Raw genomic sequence first — 18,532 nt, 5'->3', positions numbered from 1 at the left:
ACATTGTCTAAACTCCCAGAAAGAGAGATGGCAGCGTCCGGGCCGGGCCGGCTGGATAACGCACGGGTGGTAGTGGTATTTACATGGAGGGGACCAGCAGAGACTGTAAACATTTTTAGGGGTTCAGGGGGAGGTCTTTTCCTCATGAAAGGAGGAGGGTCTCTGTGGTGGATGCAGGCAGAGAGGCAGCCCTCAGGGCTCCCCCACACCCTCCTTAGAGGGGGCCTTAGGGGGAGGCAGTGAGTTTTAGGGCTTGGAGCCCAGGATTCAGGGATGTCCTACCTCTAGCTGAGGGTGGAGAGAAGTGTGAGAACCAGCTTCTGAGAACCCCTAATGTGGGGAAGAGGCTGTGGGGCGCAGTGGGGTGGGGAATGTGTGGGAGGCCCCAGCTACCCTCCCACGGGCCACACAGGTAGAGTAGGCCCATTGGTGGGAGAGGCAAGTGCGTAGGAAAGCTGGGCACTGAGGCCTGTCAAAGGAGCCCTGGCAGAAGGCAGATCCCCAGAGCCTTCCCGCCTGTTCCTTGCGCCCTCACAAAGGCCAAAAGGGCACCTGGGAGGAAACAGGCCCTTGAAGCCAGGGAAGCATAATTGTGGCCCTTCAGGAGAGGCAGGGTGGTGGGAGTGGACGGGTGTCCTGTGCTCCCAGGGCCACGAAGCAGCTTTTGCCCCAGAGCCCAATCAAGGCCCAGGACGGATGTGCAGAGAGGGCCGGGACCAGTCGTGGGAAGAGGGCTGAGGTGCCCCTTCCTCTGGTATTTCCAGACCTGTGAAGGAAGGAAACATGGGTGAAGCGGTGGGGACAGCGGCTGCCTGTGCAGATCAGAGGGAAGAGGTAGACAGGTGGGTCTGGGGTGGAGGATGGGGCTGCCTGGGGCAGGCAGGTCATCAGAAAGGCTTCAGTCCAAACTGAGCCATCGAGCCCAAGGGACAGGGATTGGGGGGGGGGGCGGTGTACAAAACAGAAGAAACCAAAAGATACTGGGAAGAAAATACTCAAACAGCCCATGGGAAAAATAAAGACTGGAAAGTATAGAGACAGAGGACTAGAGAGGGAGAGAAGGAAAGAAATGAGACGACAAACAGGCAGGCAGAGATCACTAAGAGAAGGGAGAAGGGAGTGCAGTGTGAGAGACGGACACCTGGAACGAGAGAAAGTGAGCATCCTCCAAAGGAAGGACAGAGGAGGCCCAGGCTGGGCTCGGGGGAGCCTAGTAAGCTGAGGCCGCCCCAGCCAAGGGGCAGAGCTCTCTTTCCTTTTTGGAAAGGAACAAAGAAAGCAAGAGAGAAATGCACAGAACACAGACCACAGTCACCAACCACTGTTGACCAAGCACATCCCGCGAGCTACCCCCGGCCCTGACCCTGGGCTGGGGGGCGCCTCCCTCCGCGGCCCCCTCCCCAAATAACAAACAATCGGCTCCAAAGACAACACGCTCGTTCCATGCAACTTACAGGGGCCCGGAGCAGGGGTCCGGGGATGGGGGCTTCGGCCGACAATGGACACGGGCCCTGGGCTGGGGGGGCCCCCAGGGTGGGGGAAGTTAAGCAGCCAGGATTGGGGGGAAAGGGGGAGAAACAGAAAATGTGGGTATTGTTCTTGGGTTGTGTTTCTCAGGGGTTTGGTCCAAAGGAGATTAAACAATACAAAAGTAACCAAAGCTCAGGACTCTGTGGCCAAGGGGTTGGGATAGAGGCGGGCAATGGGGTGGAAAGAGCCTGACATGTGAAATTCACAGGCAATCTAACATTGCAACATTTTCCACCTAAACCAAAGCTACTCCCAAGAGGCCTGAATGGATTCCCCCCGCCCCCCAGTCTGCTTTGTGCACACTCTACTGTCCCATGGGTTAGCTGCTAAATAAGGAAAGTCACCCAAAGTCCAGGGCAAGGAGGACTTGATGTCCCCAATTCCCAGGAGAGCAGAGTCCAGGAGCCAGTGAGTCTAAGGACCCTCCAGAACCCTGAACCATCCCTCTTGATCCCCAAATCCTGTTTCCCTAATTTCACTCCAACCCAAAGGAAAACCAGAAAGACAGAGAGACACAGACACATGGACACTGACAAGACACGGAAGACCAGATATTAGGGGTAGGAGGTGGCTCTGGAAAGGACACAGAAATGTATAGACTTGACTCTCTCTGGGGCCAGGATGTATGTGTGTGTGTGTGTGTGTGAGAGAGAGAGAGAGAGACTGATTGAAAAACAGCTAAGGAGCTGCCCCATTCCCCTGCCTCAAGTGCCCAGAGTCAGGGGTAGGGGTGGGCATCCCTGAGAGTGGTGAGGAAAGGGTGAGGACAATCCAAGTGAGGTCCCTGTCTTTGGTGTGTGGGGGCAAGGAGTCGTGCTGGGGAAGGTACAGAGCGGGAGCAGGACCCACCTGAGGCCCTCAGTAGGGCCGGTTGGCATCCTTAGGCCGCTTTAGCTGGACTTTGAGGCGCTTCATGCCAATCTGGAAACCATTCATGGCCTGGATGGCAGCCTGGGCACTAGCTGGATTGTCGAAACTCACAAAGCCTGAGTTGAGAGAAGCAGGAGGCCCAGGACTGTGGCCTGCTGTTAGGTTCCCTAGCATTACCCTACTTCCTCTAAGTATCCCAAATGCCTGGAAAGCTCCCTGGCACATAGGGCATTCAGTAAGTGTTTACTGACTGACTGACTGAGCCCAGTCCAGTCACTCACACAAACAAGCATTTGCTTTCCAGCATTCTTTGCAGGGCAGCCTTTTTCTCAGCCTTGGACCTGATTTTTGAAAACTTCCGCTTCCAGGCCCTAGATGACCTCTGAAGCAGTAAGAGCAAGACCATTGCCTTTCTCCCCTGAAGGAACCTTTCAAAAAAACGCCAGGCCCCTTGCCCCCCAGTGTCCCAGCCTGTTTCCAGACTCCTGGAGTTCGAGTGTGGAATATGGGAGATCCTGAATTTGACCAGTCCTCGGTAAGAAAAGATGGAGCTGTGGTTTTCTGGAAGGGGAGATGGGCTTGGGCAATAACTGATGGGGGATGTTGAGTGTGCCAAAATGATTCTTTCATATTCCTGGAAATCTGGATTTCATGTATTGGGCCCACTGCAACCCTAAGTGCCTTCAAATATATCCAACCTTGTCCTAATTTGGAGTTTGGCAGAAATGTGCTAGATCTTGCCTTTTGCATGATCATATTCTTACCAAAACATTTGCTCTGATTAGTGGCCCGGTCAACAAAGACTTTGGCTGAGATGACATGGCCAAAGGGGACAAACATCTGGAGGATCTCTGAGTCAGTGAACTCCTGGGGCAGGTGGTAGATGAAGATGTTGCAGCCATCAGGGCCTGGGTGGCAGCGGAGAGAGAAGGAAGACTTTGGTGTCTGTGATGGGGAGACATAGACTCAGGGAGCGAGGGTCCCTGGAAAAGCAGATCCTGAGAGGACTGCCCACCCCAGCCCCTAACAATGAGGACCAGGGCCCCAGCCACCTCATCCCTACTTGCTGTCATCCCCCAACGTGTGACATGAATTGGGCTGAACTCCCAAGAAGGGCATTCCTATCCCTGGAGGCTGTCCACTGTGGGGCCCCTGCCCAAGACTGGTACCTTCTCGCTGCTGCTGCTGCTGCTGTTGCTGCTGCTGCTGCTGCTGTTGCTGCTGCTGCTGCTGAGGGGGTGGAGGGGGCTGCTGGGTGACCAGGGCGGGAGGCTGCGGGAATGCAGGTGCAACCAGGCTGTAGGCTGCCGGGTAGGCTGCTGGGGTAGGAGAACAAAGAAAGCCAATGGGGCTTCTAAGATTCCCTCTGATCCTTAGCCCTCCCAGCAAGAACCCTAGTTCCCTTCCTCTAACCCAGGCCAGTGGGGTCTATGGGGCTGAGAGGTGTTACAGCCCCTAATGTATCCATCCTCACAGGTACAACTTGTCAGTAAAGCCTGAAGGTGGTGGCTGGTAGGGAGCAGAGAAGCCCAGCCCTGGTTTCTGGGCCTCTTCCTCTCAACATCCCTCCTTGCCCTCTCCTCCCACCTATGGGGCCCAGGAGCCTCACCCGTATAGTGCTGCATCCCTGCATAGGCCTGCTGCAGGGGGTCCACGGGGGCTGCAGGGCTCTGGGCTGGGGAGAGCAACATGGTTGGTGAGAGAGGGACTGGGGCCTCTCCGAGCAGACGTGGAGAGAGCCAAACCAGCCACAAGGTGTGAAATGAGAATGGAAATGCACAGAGCAGTGGAGTGGGGAGGTGGGAAGAGCCCAGCATTCGGAGAGCAGGAGTCCCAGCTCCACCTCCGACTGGCTGTGCAACCTTGCCCAAGTCACTTCATCTCTCTAAGCTTCAGTTTCCTTGACAGAAAGCAGGAAGGAGCTCCCCTGCCCATGACAAGGAGGCAGAAGAAAGCTCTTTATAACCCAGGAGTCCCAAAGAAGCAAGGTGTCGTGGCTGCTGTCAAAGGCAATGGAAATGGTGGCTCTGGTGGCTGCTGGGGAAGGGTGGACAGCAGAGAACCCCACCTGGGTAGGGGTGAACCCCGTTGGGATACAGAGCATCAGGGGCAGGCTGCCCAGTGGGCTGAGTGGGCACCGGGCTGTAGCCGTTGACGCCCAGGGCAGCAGGAATGGCAGAGACAGGCGTGGCAGCGATGGCAGGAGGGGTGCTGGTTCCTGGGGAGGAGAAAGCGACAGAGAGCAGAGAGAAGCACATACACAGATGCAGAGAACAAGACGGCAAGTCTGAGGGCGCAGGGGAGGAAGCAGGCCATTCTCTGACCCCCACGCCCATCCTGTACCCCACAGCTTCCTTGAGCAGTGCACTGTGCCCCCTCCCCACTCTCATCAGGCTGTAGCTCCCCGACCCTGCCCCCCAGTCACACACAGCCCTGCCCTGCCAAGGCCTTACCTGAGGATGGGGTGATGGGCGTGGCAATGAGGCCGTTGGCATTGATGGCGGCCATGTGCTGCATCTGCACTGCAGCCATGGTGGCCATGGGGCTGAGGTAGGCACTGTGAGCCGCTACCAGGGCCGCCTGCTGCTGCATCAGCTGGGGGAGGGCGATGGAAAGAGAGGAAGGTGGGCCCAGGTACCCGGCTCACTGGCCTGGCCCTCTCCCAACCCTGGGCCTTGGCGTTGGGAGAAAGGAGGGAGGGTGGGGCACAAGGGGCCAAGAGGGATGGAGGGTCAGGCCCAGCACCAGGGGGCAGTGCTCACGGCCTGGGTGTAGGCGCTGTAGGCTCCAAACTGGAGGGCAATGGGGCTGAACATGCCCAGCTGCGTGGCCACCTGCTGCATTCGGCGGAGACCTCGCTCCTTCTCCGTGTCAGCAAACTTCACCACCAGGCTGGATGAGGCACCCTGAGTACAACCCCATTATGTGGGCAGAGGACAGTCAAGGTCTCTCCTCCCCAGAGCCCTCAGACCTGGCCACTGCTGGAGGGCAGTCACTGTTTTGCCTATGTCAAATGGAGAAGTCCAGTCCTCTCCTTAAGAAGTTCTGGTGGCGTAGTGCCTAAGGCATTTGACTGCTAACCAGAAGGTTAGTGGTTCAAACCCACCAGCCACTCCTCGGAAGAAAGGCTGGGGGATCTACTTCCGTAAAGATTTACCACTTCTGAAACCCAACGAGGGTTGCCATGAGTGGGAACCAACTCGATGGCAGTGAGAATCCTCTCCTTGTGTGCCAGGATGCATAAGAGGCTAGAAGAAGTTGAAGAATTTGAAGATATGTGCTTGAAAATTGAATCCAAAAAACCTTTGAGTCAATTCCAACTGAGGGTGACGAACCCCGTGTGCGGCAGAGTAGAACTGTGCTCTATTAGGTATATCTATGTCAGACCTGCCTTCCAAGGTGCCTCTGGGTGGACTCAAACCTCCAACCTTTCGGTTAGTAGCTGTTTGCACCACCCAGGGGCCCCTGGGAAAGTGAAAGGCCTGCAGACATGGAAAGGGCTTCAGAAAGGGCTTTGTTAGCATTCTGTGAGGACTCTGAGCCGGATGTCAACTCCAGGGTGGATCAGCATCAGCAAATGTTTACCCTCAGGCTAGTCTGGCCTGGTAGCTGCCCCTTCCTCCTCCACCACCACCTCCTCCACACCCCAGCCTCACCTTGTGCTCAAATTGAAATATCAGCCTGAGCCAAATAAAAACCAAACTGGAACATTTGCGAGGATTATCCTCCAATCTTAGAGCTAGAAAGGGCCTAAGGTCATCTAATGCAGGGCTCTATCTGAAGCTGAATCCCGCTCAATGCTTGTCCAGCCGCTGCTGGAGAACCTTGGGATATGGGAGCTCGTGTCCCTAGTCCCTCATTGCCACCTAGTTCTGTTCGTGAGATTTTACTATGCCAGGGAACCTCCACAAGTGAGGTCAGCTGGCCCCCACATGAATGTGGAGGGTGTGTGGGCCTCTGGGGTTGTGGGGGGGGTGGTGATATATGGAAAGGATGGAGAAAAGATGGGCTGAGGCAGGGGGGATGAGGTGATGAGAGATGGAGGAAGTCAGAGAGGAAGGTGAGGGGATTCAGACTGAAGATGAGGGTGAGGGGATGAGGACTGGGAGAAGCGTGTACCTCATTTAAAATATGAGTGTGTCCCTGAGCACTTTGATTCTTCTACCAGAAAATTCCTTTCGAATAAATTCGAAGAACCTATCCCTGAGTGGAGTGTCCTCTCTGTGCAGCCTGGGGTGTGGGGTGAGGACTCACCGGTAGAGTCCGGCTGCTGTGGAGGGTGTTGATGGCCGCCTGGGCCTCAGCATGGGTCTGGAACTTCACGAAGGCACAGCCTAGAGAGGTCAGGGTGGAAAAGGAGAGGGGTGAGTGCCCCTGAGAGCCCCCAGAGTCCCACTGGGCCAAAGTTCCACTTTGTGGAATGGAGTGGGGGAAGGGGTAGGAACTGGACTACCTTTGCTGGTGCCATCTGGGCCCCGGAGCACAGTGCACTCGTCTATGGTCCCGAAAGGCTCAAACATCTTCCGCACGTCCTCATCTGTCTGCTGCTTCCCTAGCATCCCCACAAAGAGCTTCCGGTCTTCTGGGGGGTTGGGGCACAGGAGGAGGGGCATGTTTAGGGCCTCCTGGTTGTTTTCTCAGCCCTGTTCCTGCTTGGGACCTGGCCATTTCACCTTCATCCTTCCCTAGAGTTCCAGACACTCCCCCCCAACTCTGGGGACCAATGGCTCTAGGGTGTGAAAGGGGTGATGATTGGGGTGAAGGAGTGCTCATCTGAGCTCAGAAAGACTTGCTCTCTTCTCTGGGTCTCAGTTTTGCCATCTTGACAATGGGCCAGGTTGTCCCCTTCCGGCCACGCTGACTCCTATCCCCAGACTTCACTGGGAGCACTTTAGAATTAATTGTCTGGCTGTTTTTTCTTGAGAATAGCTTTCCTTCCATCTACTCCTAGGCCTGGCCTGGGGCAGTGGAGAGGGACTGAGTCCAAAGGTACACAACCTACCTCCTCGGCTCTCGCTGTCGGCTGGCTTGACCTGGATCGGCCTGTTCATCTAAAGGAGAGAAAAGAAGGCAGCTGCTGGGGACTCCTTTAACACCCCAAGAGCCCTCCCTAGGCCAGGACTTGCAGGGAGGCCCATAGGAGAAAGCCCTAGGCCCATGTGGCTTCCCCAGCACTCTAGTCTCTGAGAGAAAGGAAGCGGGGGGGGGGCGGGGGGCGCTAATCTTGTTTAGGTTTGGACCCAAAGGGATTAGAGGCAGAGGAAGGGAGGACATGGGAGAGGATGCTCTTGGGGCACAGCTCCAGGCTGGGCCCAGATGACCTGGCCGGGAAGGACAAGTGCTGCTCTCCTTAGAGGGACAATGAAACTGGCCATAGGACTTGGGTCCCAAGATAGAGCCCAGCCACAGGCTGTTCAACAAAGAGCTGCCTCAGTTCTACAAAGTAGAAGCAAGTGAGGCCACCCCATGGAACCCCAAGGCGGACTCTAGACTGAAGAAGCCCCCACAGATGCCCTGGCTCCCATCTGACCCCTAGAGGTTATGTTTGCCTCTTCTTCTGCCCCCTTACACCCCTTGACCCCAGGGGGAAGGCACTCGGGCAGCACAAAGGGAGCAGATGCCCAGTCTCCGTGGCAACGGGAGAATGCGCGCCATGGCAACCGCCCACTCAGCCTGATTTATCCGTCCCCGTCGTCCTGGCGACCGTGGTGACGTCATCACTCCTGCCTCTCCACACACCCGGAGAAGGAGTATGGGGGGGAGCTGGGAACAGGGTATGCTGGGGGTGGAGGACTTAGTGGGAGCTGGGAGGTGGGGGAGGGGTCCAGAAAAGCTTCCTGATTCTGGAGGGAGGCGGGCAGAGCGGACCTGCAGGGGCCAGCGTCTCCCTTTTCTCCTGCCTCCCTCGTCCAGAGCAGATCCTTGGTGTCTCTCCGGAGCAAATGCAGCTCTGGAGGAGATGCTGTCCCGTACTCTTTAGCAATTCTCCCTGTATATGTTAGTCTCCCAGAGCTCCAACCTCTCCCCCACCCCACAGTGTCTCCCTTTGTTCAGAGAAATTCCCAGCTCCACTCCCTATGTTCTCTGGTGAGAGAACTTGAAATTACTCCCGCAGGTTGATTTCCTTAATCAGGGTGGGGAGCATCTTGGAAACTAGAGAGGTTAGGGGAAAGATTCGGCCTTTAGTGTCTGCAAATACTTTGCTATTGAGAACTCTGGACCCTGATGCCACCCACACATAGTCACTGCCCTCATCTGATGGTGGGGCAGGCAATCCTATTTCTAGTGACATAAAATGAAAAATAAAATAAACCATCTACCTTCTGAGGGTGAAGCTAAAGGTATCCTCAGGAAAGGCACTGGACTGGGAGTCAGGAGACCTGGGTTCGAAGATGAGCCCTGCCATTCACTTGCTGCGTAACCTTGGACAAGTCGCTTCTCTGCTCTGGCCTCAATTTCCTCATTTGTAAAACAAGGAGTGGATCAGAGTCTCTCTAGTCTGTTTCCCTTCAGCTCTAGCATTCCAGCATTTGGAAGCTCATATGTCATCATCACTTAACATGGAGAAGTGCCAAAGTGGTGGTTGCCCCTTCCCACATTCTTCCCTGTGTATCAGATCACACCAGTCGCTACCTGCTAGTCTATCTCAGCCCCATCTCAGCTGACACTCCTTCCCTGGGACCCAACCCCCAGATCTCTGGATCTGAGAGCAGCTGGTGGGGGAGAGACATTGTCCAGCCGCCAGTCTGCCCCCAGCTTTATCTCCCACCAATCTGGGATTATCCATCTGAGGTTAAATCTCTTTAGGAGCTCCTGTGCGTGTGTGTTAGTTCTCTGCTGCAGGGTAAGGGGACTCCTGTGCAAGGCGAAGGGGGGGTTGGTCAGACTTACAGGGGCTCTTGGTCTTTCATGCTTCCTTCTCTCCTGTGCTCTAGCAAAAGCAACCAGGAGGTTCCCTTACAGGCCTCGGCAGGGCAGCCACCCCTGCCCGTGGAGGTGGGATCAGAACCAGGGCCTCAGGGTCAAGGGGCTGGTTCTTATGCTTGGCACTAACCCCTTCCTACGGGCCCCTGTGGATTTGTTGTTATAGGTGGAGATGGGTAACCTGGGACCCAGAGAGATTAGATGCTGGCCCCTTCCTGCACAGGCTTCCAGGCACAAAATTACATACCAATAAATACCCACAGCTGATAAGAATTCAAAGACACACACAAGTGTATAGGCCTATGCTGATGGCAGGGCCCCCACATGGTCCAGCCTGTCTCGGTGCCCCCAGTGCCCCATCCCCAGCCTCCCTCTTCTCAGCCTGGCACTTCCTGTGGGAAGTGCAGTCTTTATTAGCTCAGCTTGGGCACACCTGCCCCCTCCCCTGAGTGCAGCTGTGCCCTGTTTACCTGGCAACCAGGTGCCAGGCGCCTCTCTTCCCTAGCTACCACCCGCCAGGTGATAAGCCCTCTCTAGCACCTCCCAAAGAAGAAGGGGCTATTTATACCCCAACCAAGCATTACTGGGATCTCCCCTGACTTTTAAAGACTGCATCCTTGGCGCCAACTATGAAGACCCCACTTCCAAGAAGAGCTCATCATCTCCACAAAATCTAATTCTCCTAAGGGTACAGGTCTGGCACCTTGCCATCCTAGCTCCAGATTTGCACCCAATGTCCTGGCCCACAGGCACCTCCTTTCCATGGGGCCAGAATCCCCCCACCCAACAGCACATTAACAGCAAAGACCCCTGAGCCCAGAGTGGGATTTTGGTCCAGGTGGAAGGGCAAGAGTGGGCCATGCAGAGGGGAATCCCTCATCACCAAGACCTCCAGGAAGCCACACCCTGCTGGCAGGCAGAGCCACTCCTGGGAACTCTGGGAGGAGAAAAGGAAATAGCGCTCAGGAGCCACAGGTCAGGCCCCCATGCTTTCTCTCTGCAGCCCACCGCATCCCCCTAATAAGGTGGCACCTTCTAGATTCTGGAGTGACCAGATGAGGAGAAAGGAGAGAGAGCTAAGTGCCAATGTCCGCATGAAAAAGAAATAACTTGCAATAGGAGGACATGGAGATTAGACAGCAGGAAGAACTTCCCAGCACACTCTTATATATGAACCAGCACATTACATATACACACAATGACTGTCTGAAGGCAGACAGTGCTGCCAGGAAGGAAGGCAGGTGGCAGGAGACAAGACCTGAGGGATACAAAGGGCCAAGTGGGGCTCAGTCACAGACATCTGCTCCCCTAGACTGCCCTGGGTCTGCGTCCCAAGCCCCCAGAATGGGACCCTTCATTGCCTACTAGAACTCCTATCAGGTCCCTCTGGACTCTGTTCCCTGGGGCAAGGGCCAAAGTGGAGAACTCAGCCACCTGGGAGCTCTGGGGTAAGACTAGACAATCATTAACCTGGATGCCCTTCTCCCTCACCCCCACCTTGGGCTGTATTTTCTCACGAAGGGGACATAGCGCTTCTCCTCACCCCGGATGAAGCCCTGCCTGAGCTGATTGAGCCAACTGGAAGGGGACAGGCTCCAGGGGGATGCCTCAGCTGACACACTCAGTCCCCAGGGCTCATGCCCACACCCAGGTCATCTCTCATACCTAAGTCTCACTTTTTCTCACTAGCTCTTCCCCTGACCCACTCTGGTTTCTGCAGGGGTTCTGAGATTGGGAGACAGACAGAAAAAGGAGAAGCAGCAGTGGAGATGAAAACTGTTGATGTGTGAGGGGCCTCCACAGAGCGAAGGGAGGGAGAAGGAAAGAGGAGACACGATGGGAAGTCGTGCTCACTCCTACACACTTGGCATGTCGGGGATGCCCACACATGTACGTGCATGCACACATGTGCTCCTGGAACCCCCAGGCCTACTCACACACACACTCAGGCCCTTCACTCTGTGGGGCAACTGCTATTCTGGGCAGTCTCACCAGGGACTGGATAAGACAATGGGGGCTAGGGGCGAATGGCACTGGGATTTGCTTTCCTAGTAGTTGGGGTGGTTGAAGGAGTTCTGATTTTTCTAGATCCTGCCACCCTCTTTCCCCATCTGTTTTGTCTGTTTCCCTCCCAGCCAGAGATAGAGAATCAGCATTATTCTCCGTTCCCCACATGGGGGACACAGCATAGACTATGACAGATGTGTCTCTGGCACCCAGACCATGCTTAGCAAATGTTTACTGAAGGGATGGATGTGAGTTAGGTTCCAGGCAGTAATTCCTGGGACTCATAGCCTGGGAGACAAGAGAAGCAGGAATTGCAAAAGGAAACGGGATATCCTTTCTCTCCAGTCTAAGGTTCTTTATTCCTGCCTGCAGTTGCCAGACCTGGCCTGGGACAGTCTGCAAGGCTGGCTGAGAAGAAGAAACAATAACCCGGTGACCTTGCAGAAGGAAAGCATCCCCTGGGACGCTGCCCCTGCTTCCCTGGGCACGTGGTGGGCCAAGCCTGATCTCAGTGCTGTCTACCCTGCCCTTTCCTGTGCTCCACACTGATGTCTTGTGGCTCTGTTCCCGCCACTTTCTAAGAGACACAAGGTAAGCCTGTTTGAACTCAAAATCCAGCACAGAGATACCAACCCAGCAGGCATCAGCTGCCTCAGGGCAGCAGGCACCCTCCACCTCACAGCTGACTCCTCCAGAATCACACAACACGAGGCCATCAGTGGCTCATGTCATCCTGACCCACCCTTGGTGTCCCCATCTTCTTTCCATACTTCCCAAACCAGTGAAGTGCTGCACCATGAGGAAGGGGCTGCATCTGCTTCTTGCAAAGGTCAAGTTTACTGGCTAACAGCAATTTTCCTTCTCTCCAGGTGAGAAGAAATGCATGCATCCACAGCAAGATGGATGCTAAAAAGAGAGAAAGAAGGACTTCTTGAGGAAAGAAGGCAGATAATATGCTCCATGTCAGGAGATGCTGAGTACTCTGCCACTTCTCAGGCCCTTTTCAGAGCCCTGGCCTTGCAAAAGGAGCACTGGTGGCACAGTGGCTAAGTGTTTGGATGCTAACCAAAAGGACAGTGGTTCGAATTCACCAGCCCTGGAAACCCTATGGGGCAGTTCTACCCTGTCCTACAGGATCACTGTGAGGTGGAATCAACTTGAAGGCAGTAGGGTTTTTTTTTTGTTGTTTTGTTTTGTTTGCTGTTGAGGGGAAAGGTGGGGGTAGGCCCTGCAAAGGCCAGGACTCACCCCTGGCAGCGTCTTCTGTTCGTGCAGGGCGCTCTGGGCCTTCAGGGCTGAATCGCGGGCACAGTAGGTCAGGAAGGCACATCCTGAGGAGGGGGTAGGGGCAGAGAGACAGAGTGGGAGTGTGAGTCCCTGGCCTCCCCTCCCTAAAAGGTTCACCCTGAATGAGGCTGAGGACTGGGACGCTTTTCACTCCTGGCCTCTTCTGCCAGAAGCTGTGGGAAGCTTAGGGAGAGGGCCAGGCAGCCTGCCCCAGGGAGTTTCTGGGCCGCTGAGCACTGGGGCAGAGACTGGAGGCCTACATGGTGATGGAGGAGAGAGATTGCTAGAGCTGTCGGGAGCTGGGGCTTTGTGTGGGGGGAGGAGAAGGGGCATGTGATCACCAGACAAGTACATTTACTGTCGTTTACTGTCGTCTTCTCTCTTCCTTTGCTGGTCTCCTTTCCCTTTCTCCTTCGCCTCTACCTCCCTCCATCTTGATCATCATCACCCCTCTCCTCTCCCATTTTCTCTACTTCCTCACCTGCCCCCAGCTCGCTGGGAGGCAGGTGGAAGGTGGAGAGTTGAGCAGAGGAGAAGCAAAGGGAAGGGCAGTTAGCTGAAAGTGCCCATTTCCCCAGGGCCCAATGGAAGGGAGAAGGCAGGGTGGCCTCATCTCCAGTGTCTGGAGCTCTCCAGATCCTGACCTTTGGGCCAGGGCTTTGGTTTTAGCCTTGCTTAGCCCATCTTGCTCTTGGATAGGTCTGGAAAACATTCTTCTTTTGCCCCGGCTCTCTTAACTTTCTGAGTCCCCCACATTTTCCAGATCTTAACCAATCTCTGCCCTTGTGCTCTGCTTCTCAGGCTCCTCTCTTTAGCCCAGAGCTGCCCTGCCCAGTTCATCTCCACTTCTCTGGATTGAGCACCTGACTCTGTGTCCTGACCCCCATCCCAATACTGTCAGAGGCTACTAAGATTTTCAGTGTTCCTCACACACACACACACACACACACACACACACGTGCTCAGCCTCTCATCTCCCAAAACAGCACCTTCATTCTTCCATTCTTTCTTGAGTTCATCTCATGACATAAATGCCACCATCTCTGAGATCCACATCTCTGGAGCCTCCTTGAAAACTCTTCACCTCAAAGAGGCCCTCCTTAGTCCCTTCATTCAGGAGCCCCCTGGTCACCACAGCTGAATGAGTTCTCTTCCAGCTCCTCCATCCACATTCCTCAACCCCTGAACTCTTACTCCTTCCATGTCAGCCCTTTGTAGCCACTCCATCATTCTAGCCTGGCTTTCCCCCATCCTCCCTGCCTTCCAGCCAACCCTCAAGCCTCACCAGCCTGGCCTGACCCCTCACCCTTGTGCAGCCCGGTGTACTTGTCCTTGATGACAGTCAGCTCGAAGATCCGACCAAACTGTTCGAAGATGGGCTTCAGGTCCTTTTCCTCCAGATGCCTCGGGATCTGCCCCACAAATAGCTTGATGGCATCCGGCTCCTTCATTGGGGCGGCCCAGGAGGAGGGGCCGAGGGGAGCAGGGAGAAGCCCAAAGGCCAGGGGGAGCTGCCCAGCAAGGAAGGAAGTGGTGGGGGCCGGGGGCACAGCCGGGGCTGGCTTTCCCGTTGGCCCCCAACCACACAGCTGAGCAGAGGGGCGGCTTTTCACACAAAGGAGGCTGAGGGAGTTGAGGGCTAGGGGTCAGGGTGCTAGGCAGACACTGTCATGCCACCAGGGGGCATAGCCTAAACAAGCAATCTCCCTCCCAGAGATTTGGCAAATATCCCAGGATGGGGGTCAGTTGTGGCCAAGACCTGAAGGGTCAGGATGGTAGCAAGGGCTGGGGCTTACAGGGCTGGGGCCTGGGGGTTGAGGTGAGAGCTGGAGGTGGAGAGAAGGGCCAGAAGAGGGCGGTGGGGATGGAGGCTGAGGGGCTAGGGGCCTGATAGAGTTGCCAGCAGCATCAGTGAGGGGGGCCACTCCTGATGTGGGGCAGGTGGATCTCTCGTTGGCTTCCCCTGGAGGACACCTCCCCTGTGGCTGATCCTTCTGCTGGGTCCGAAGATCCCTGATGCCAGATGCTTGATCTCTGATGGCGGCAGGGCTCCGGGGGTCCCTTCTGCCCTGCTGCCCCCCTTCAGGTCCTCCCCTCAGCCCCCCTCCCACCCCCACCCCGGGCCTGGGCTGTTGCTGGATGCTCCCGCGGCTGGGGCTGCCTGCTTTCCCGGTCACCTGGGTCCCGGAGCTCTGCTCTCTGGCCGCGCTCTCCTCAACAAAAACCTCCCCCCTCCACACCCCTCTCCCCACTCCCACCTCCTTTCCCCTGACATCAGTGATGTCAGTCTCAGGGGTGGCATACAAATTCTCTACCCTGGAGAGGGACGCACAATCCAGGCAAGAGCCACGCCCTCTTTCTATCTCCATCCTCCCTGACTCCCTTCCCACCCCCAGAAGAGCAGCTGGTCCTGTTGATAATAACCCTTCCCCCATCTTACTCCCCAATCAGGAGTTGGGCAAGGCATTAAGATGGAGAATTTATAGAGGAGCCCTAAGGTGGGGTCCATTGTTCCGGGGGCTGGAGCTGTCCCCGGTGCTGGAAGAGAAGACCCAGGAGAGGGGAGCAGGGGGGAGGAGAGGGGAGCCCGGTATCTGGGGACCTGGAGAGTGGGGAGCCAAGGAAAGAAAGTGAGGGAGAGAGAATGGAATAAAAGCAGATGGGCAGGTTGAGGGGAAGGAAACGGGGTAGATGAGGAGGGAAGCAGGTCGCAGAGACTGAGGGGAATGGGCAGAAGAGACCCAGAGAGGAAAAAAAAACGGGAAGGGGGTGGGGAGGAGAGAGGAGGGTGAGGTGAGTGCAGAGGGGAACTGTATATTTTCCAGAAAAGGAACCAAGAAAAATGAAAGCTTTCTGGCATTTGCCAGCTCCCCCCTCTCTCCTTCTGGAGAGTTTGTGTGTATAAATGCGTGGGCAGGGAGGTGGCAACGGTGGCGCGAATGTCTCGCTTGTAAGCTCCTTGAAGACCAGGACGTTTAATTCAGGACTTCATCGTTCAGTGTCTAGCACAGTGTCTTGCTCATTCCTAGTAGGTGCTTCACAAGTATTTCTGGAATAAACAGCTCATGCAAAGAACCTCTGACAAGAGTAGGCTTCCTAACTCCTTTCTTGGGAATAACCACAGCTGTCAAGCTCCCCTTTAGGGCAAAGGAAACCCAATTACTCTCTCTTTTGCGTCTCCCTTTGATTGAGTTCTTTGAATGGGGCTCTCTAAGTCAGATAGCAAAGAAAGGTGGAGGAAGTAAGTTTGGGGGGGCCCTATTCCCCTAAACAGGAGCTCTGGTAGCATAGTGCCTAAGGCACTTGCCTGCTAACCAGAAGGCTGGCGGTTCAAACCCACCAGCCACTCCTTGAAGGAAGGTTGGGCAATCTACTTCCTGTAGTGATACTGCCTCGGCAACCCAAGGAGGGGTTGCTATGAGTCAGGGCCGACTCAACGGCACATAACATAACAACATTCCCCTAAACTTTGGATGATCTTGTCTGCTCCATAACCTGAGGGAGCTTGAGCCCTCCATGCACTGGGCCCATGTGTGCCCCACCCCCATGCATGATTATCATCAAAACTCCTCAACAGCTGCATCCCTAGTCTTCTATAAAGTGCTCACCAATTGAGGTTCCCTATCATTCCCTCCTTCACCCCAGAGTGAAGCTGATGTCTCCACAGTGGCACTGGCATCTGTGAAATATGTCCCAACTGGTCATCCTTAAGCTATCATGGCAGACAGGTGCCTCTTCTGGAAGAGAAAAGAAAGAACAGTATCAGCCAGCACTTACGTGGTACTTATGGTGTCCTAGGCGTTGTTCCAAGTGTTTTATATTTACTAACTCATTTAACCCTCACCACAACCTTATGAAGTCAATTCAAATAAAGACTAGGAAACCAAGTCACAGAGAGATTAAACAACTTGCTTGAGGTCATGCAGCTAGTAAGAGGTTCAGCTGAAGATGGAGCCCAGGCAGTCTGGCTCCTGAGTCCACACTGTTTAACTCCTACACCAGATGGTCCTCCTGGGAATGGGGAGAGGGGTGGTTATGCCTGGATTTTCTTCCTCTTGTGTCTTCATTTGAGCCCTGAGAGAGTCCTTTTTATGGCTCGATTCCTTGTTGACCACATTCCTTCCATCCTTAGATAACATTTCTGTAGCCTGGAGCCACATTCTGGCATGTGTGTATGTTTCAATGTGTGTATGTGTGTGTGTGTGTGTGTGAGTGTGTGTAGACTCCCATTACCCATCACTGTATGCGTGCCAGGTCCTTCCAGTAAGTTTCCCTTAAATAGGTGGAGGCAGAAGTTAGAGAGGACTTAGTGCTGGGTGGCGGGAAGATGTGAGGGCAGAGCCAGGGGATCAAGAAGTGTGAACACATCTGGAAGCAATTTTCCACTCACCTACCCCACCCCCACGACTCCTTTTCTTATCTTCTAATCTGAATATGGTATTTATGGAGATGCTAAACAGATCACGCCCTCTGAGGAAGGAGCCTAGGAAGACCCCGTTGCCCTTTTGATCTCATTACTGTGTGTCTTGTCAGCAGATCTGCCGCCCTGGTGCTCATTCAGGCTTGGGCTAATCATATTAATTGAAATATTAAGCATTTACAAAAATGAATTATAATGAACTCCCTCTTGCTCCTCCTCCCAGTCAGTAATTGGGGAGACAGCTGTAGGCAGCAAAATGCCTCCAACCCCTTGTTTAGCTCAAGGTCTCTGGATTGAAGGTTTTAATCTAAGGAGAGAGAGAGGTAGGGTTTAGGGAAGAGGAGGTGGGAGTTCTCATGAGATACTCCTTGCTGGGTGACTGCAGCACATCTCTGATAATTTTTCAGACCATGGAGGATGGGAGCCCTGTGAGATGAAGATGGAAAAAACAACTCGATGACTCAGAGGCCCATGCTGGCAAGTTTTTCTCCAGGAGGAAAGGGGACTTCCAAGCCCTAGTTCTTCCAACGTACTTTCTCTGCCTACTACCTCCAAATTTACCCTTTTTCTTTTTCCTTTGCACCCAAGGCTAAGCAGCCCTACATAAAAGAATATTGACTTTATAATGGGAGAGCTCTACTCCTGGAAATGAGAAATGTTGAATAACTGGTATATTTTCCAGAAAAGGCAAAATGTGGTTGTGATATGTGTGGGCAGGGTGGATAGCCATCAAATACTAGCCTCGTTAACTGGATATATCTGCAACAGAGCCTCTGAGAGTGTACAAAGAACTGATAACCTCCCTGCCCTCTAGAGGCTTCTACCTCAAGTAGCCAGGTAAGCCTGGCCAGGAAAATATGCAATAGTGAATACTAAGATGTAGTTAAAAAAGTAAAGTATCCTCTCTCACTCACATACATGGGTATTTGGGCCAAGCAACATCTGATTGACTCTCAAAGCACAAGAAGAAAACAGAATTGTAGAATGAGGAAGTAAGTCATTTCTTGCATGGGATGGGGAGAGTGGAAAGAATAGTGTACAAATAATCACGTGTGTGTGTGTAGGTTTGCTAGTCCAGACCAGAGCCATCTAATAGAAATATGATGTGAGCCACATATATAATTTCAAAATCTCTAGAAGCCACATTAGAAAAGTAAAAAGACATAAGTGAAATGAATTTTAATAATATATTTTATTTAACCTGATTATACCCAAAATCTATCAACATATAATCAATATAAAAATTATTAATGAGATAAACCAAAAACCAAACTCACTGCTGTAGAGTCAGATCTGACTCATAGCAACCCCTCCTTGGGTTTCCAAGGCGGTATCACTACAGAAGATTGCCCAATCTTCCTTCTGAGGAATGGCTGGTGGGTTTGAACTTCCAGCCTTCTGGTTAGCAGTCAAATGCCTTAGGCACTATGCCACCAGTGCTCCCATTAATGAGATATTTTGCATTATTTTTTTTCGTACTAAGTCTTCAAAAAT

The 18,532-nt window shown here is 53.9% G+C and overlaps 1 protein-coding gene across 1 annotated transcript; it reads right to left on the bottom strand.

Moving 5' to 3' along the window:
- Positions 1–2,388: 2,388 nt before the first annotated feature.
- On the bottom strand, positions 2,389–14,069 carry CELF3 (CUGBP Elav-like family member 3). The gene is made up of 12 exons (XM_007950867.1): positions 13,925–14,069; positions 12,580–12,662; positions 7,403–7,451; positions 6,854–6,982; positions 6,655–6,734; positions 5,163–5,306; positions 4,854–4,995; positions 4,469–4,618; positions 4,010–4,075; positions 3,570–3,719; positions 3,165–3,308; positions 2,389–2,516 (listed from the first exon to the last, which is right to left on the bottom strand). Exons 1-12 carry the CDS (start codon positions 14,067–14,069, stop codon positions 2,389–2,391), a joined length of 1,410 nt encoding a protein of 469 aa, XP_007949058.1.
- Between the last annotated feature and the right edge of the window lie 4,463 nt (positions 14,070–18,532).

The sequence above is a fragment of the Orycteropus afer genome, unplaced genomic scaffold, assembly GCF_000298275.1.
Source record: "Orycteropus afer afer isolate SDZICR_OR568_19922 unplaced genomic scaffold, OryAfe1.0 scaffold00290, whole genome shotgun sequence".
Classification (NCBI taxonomy): Eukaryota; Metazoa; Chordata; class Mammalia; order Tubulidentata; family Orycteropodidae; genus Orycteropus; species Orycteropus afer.
Note: the sequence above shows the minus strand (reverse complement) of the source record. Positions and strands in the feature narration are given on the sequence as shown.

What these genes read in the sequence shown, in the direction of transcription:
- CELF3 (XM_007950867.1), bottom strand. Translation starts at nt 14,069, where the DNA reads ATGAAGGAGCCGGATGCCATCAAGCTATTTGTGGGGCAGATCCCGAGG. An exon ending in GCCCATCACCCCATCCTCAG is followed by an intron (nt 4,619 to 4,853) that starts GTAAGGCCTTGG and finishes TCTCCTCCCCAG; the next exon opens with GAACCAGCACCCCTCCTGCC. An exon ending in GCAGCAGCAGCAGCGAGAAG is followed by an intron (nt 3,309 to 3,569) that starts GTACCAGTCTTG and finishes GCTGCCACCCAG; the next exon opens with GCCCTGATGGCTGCAACATC.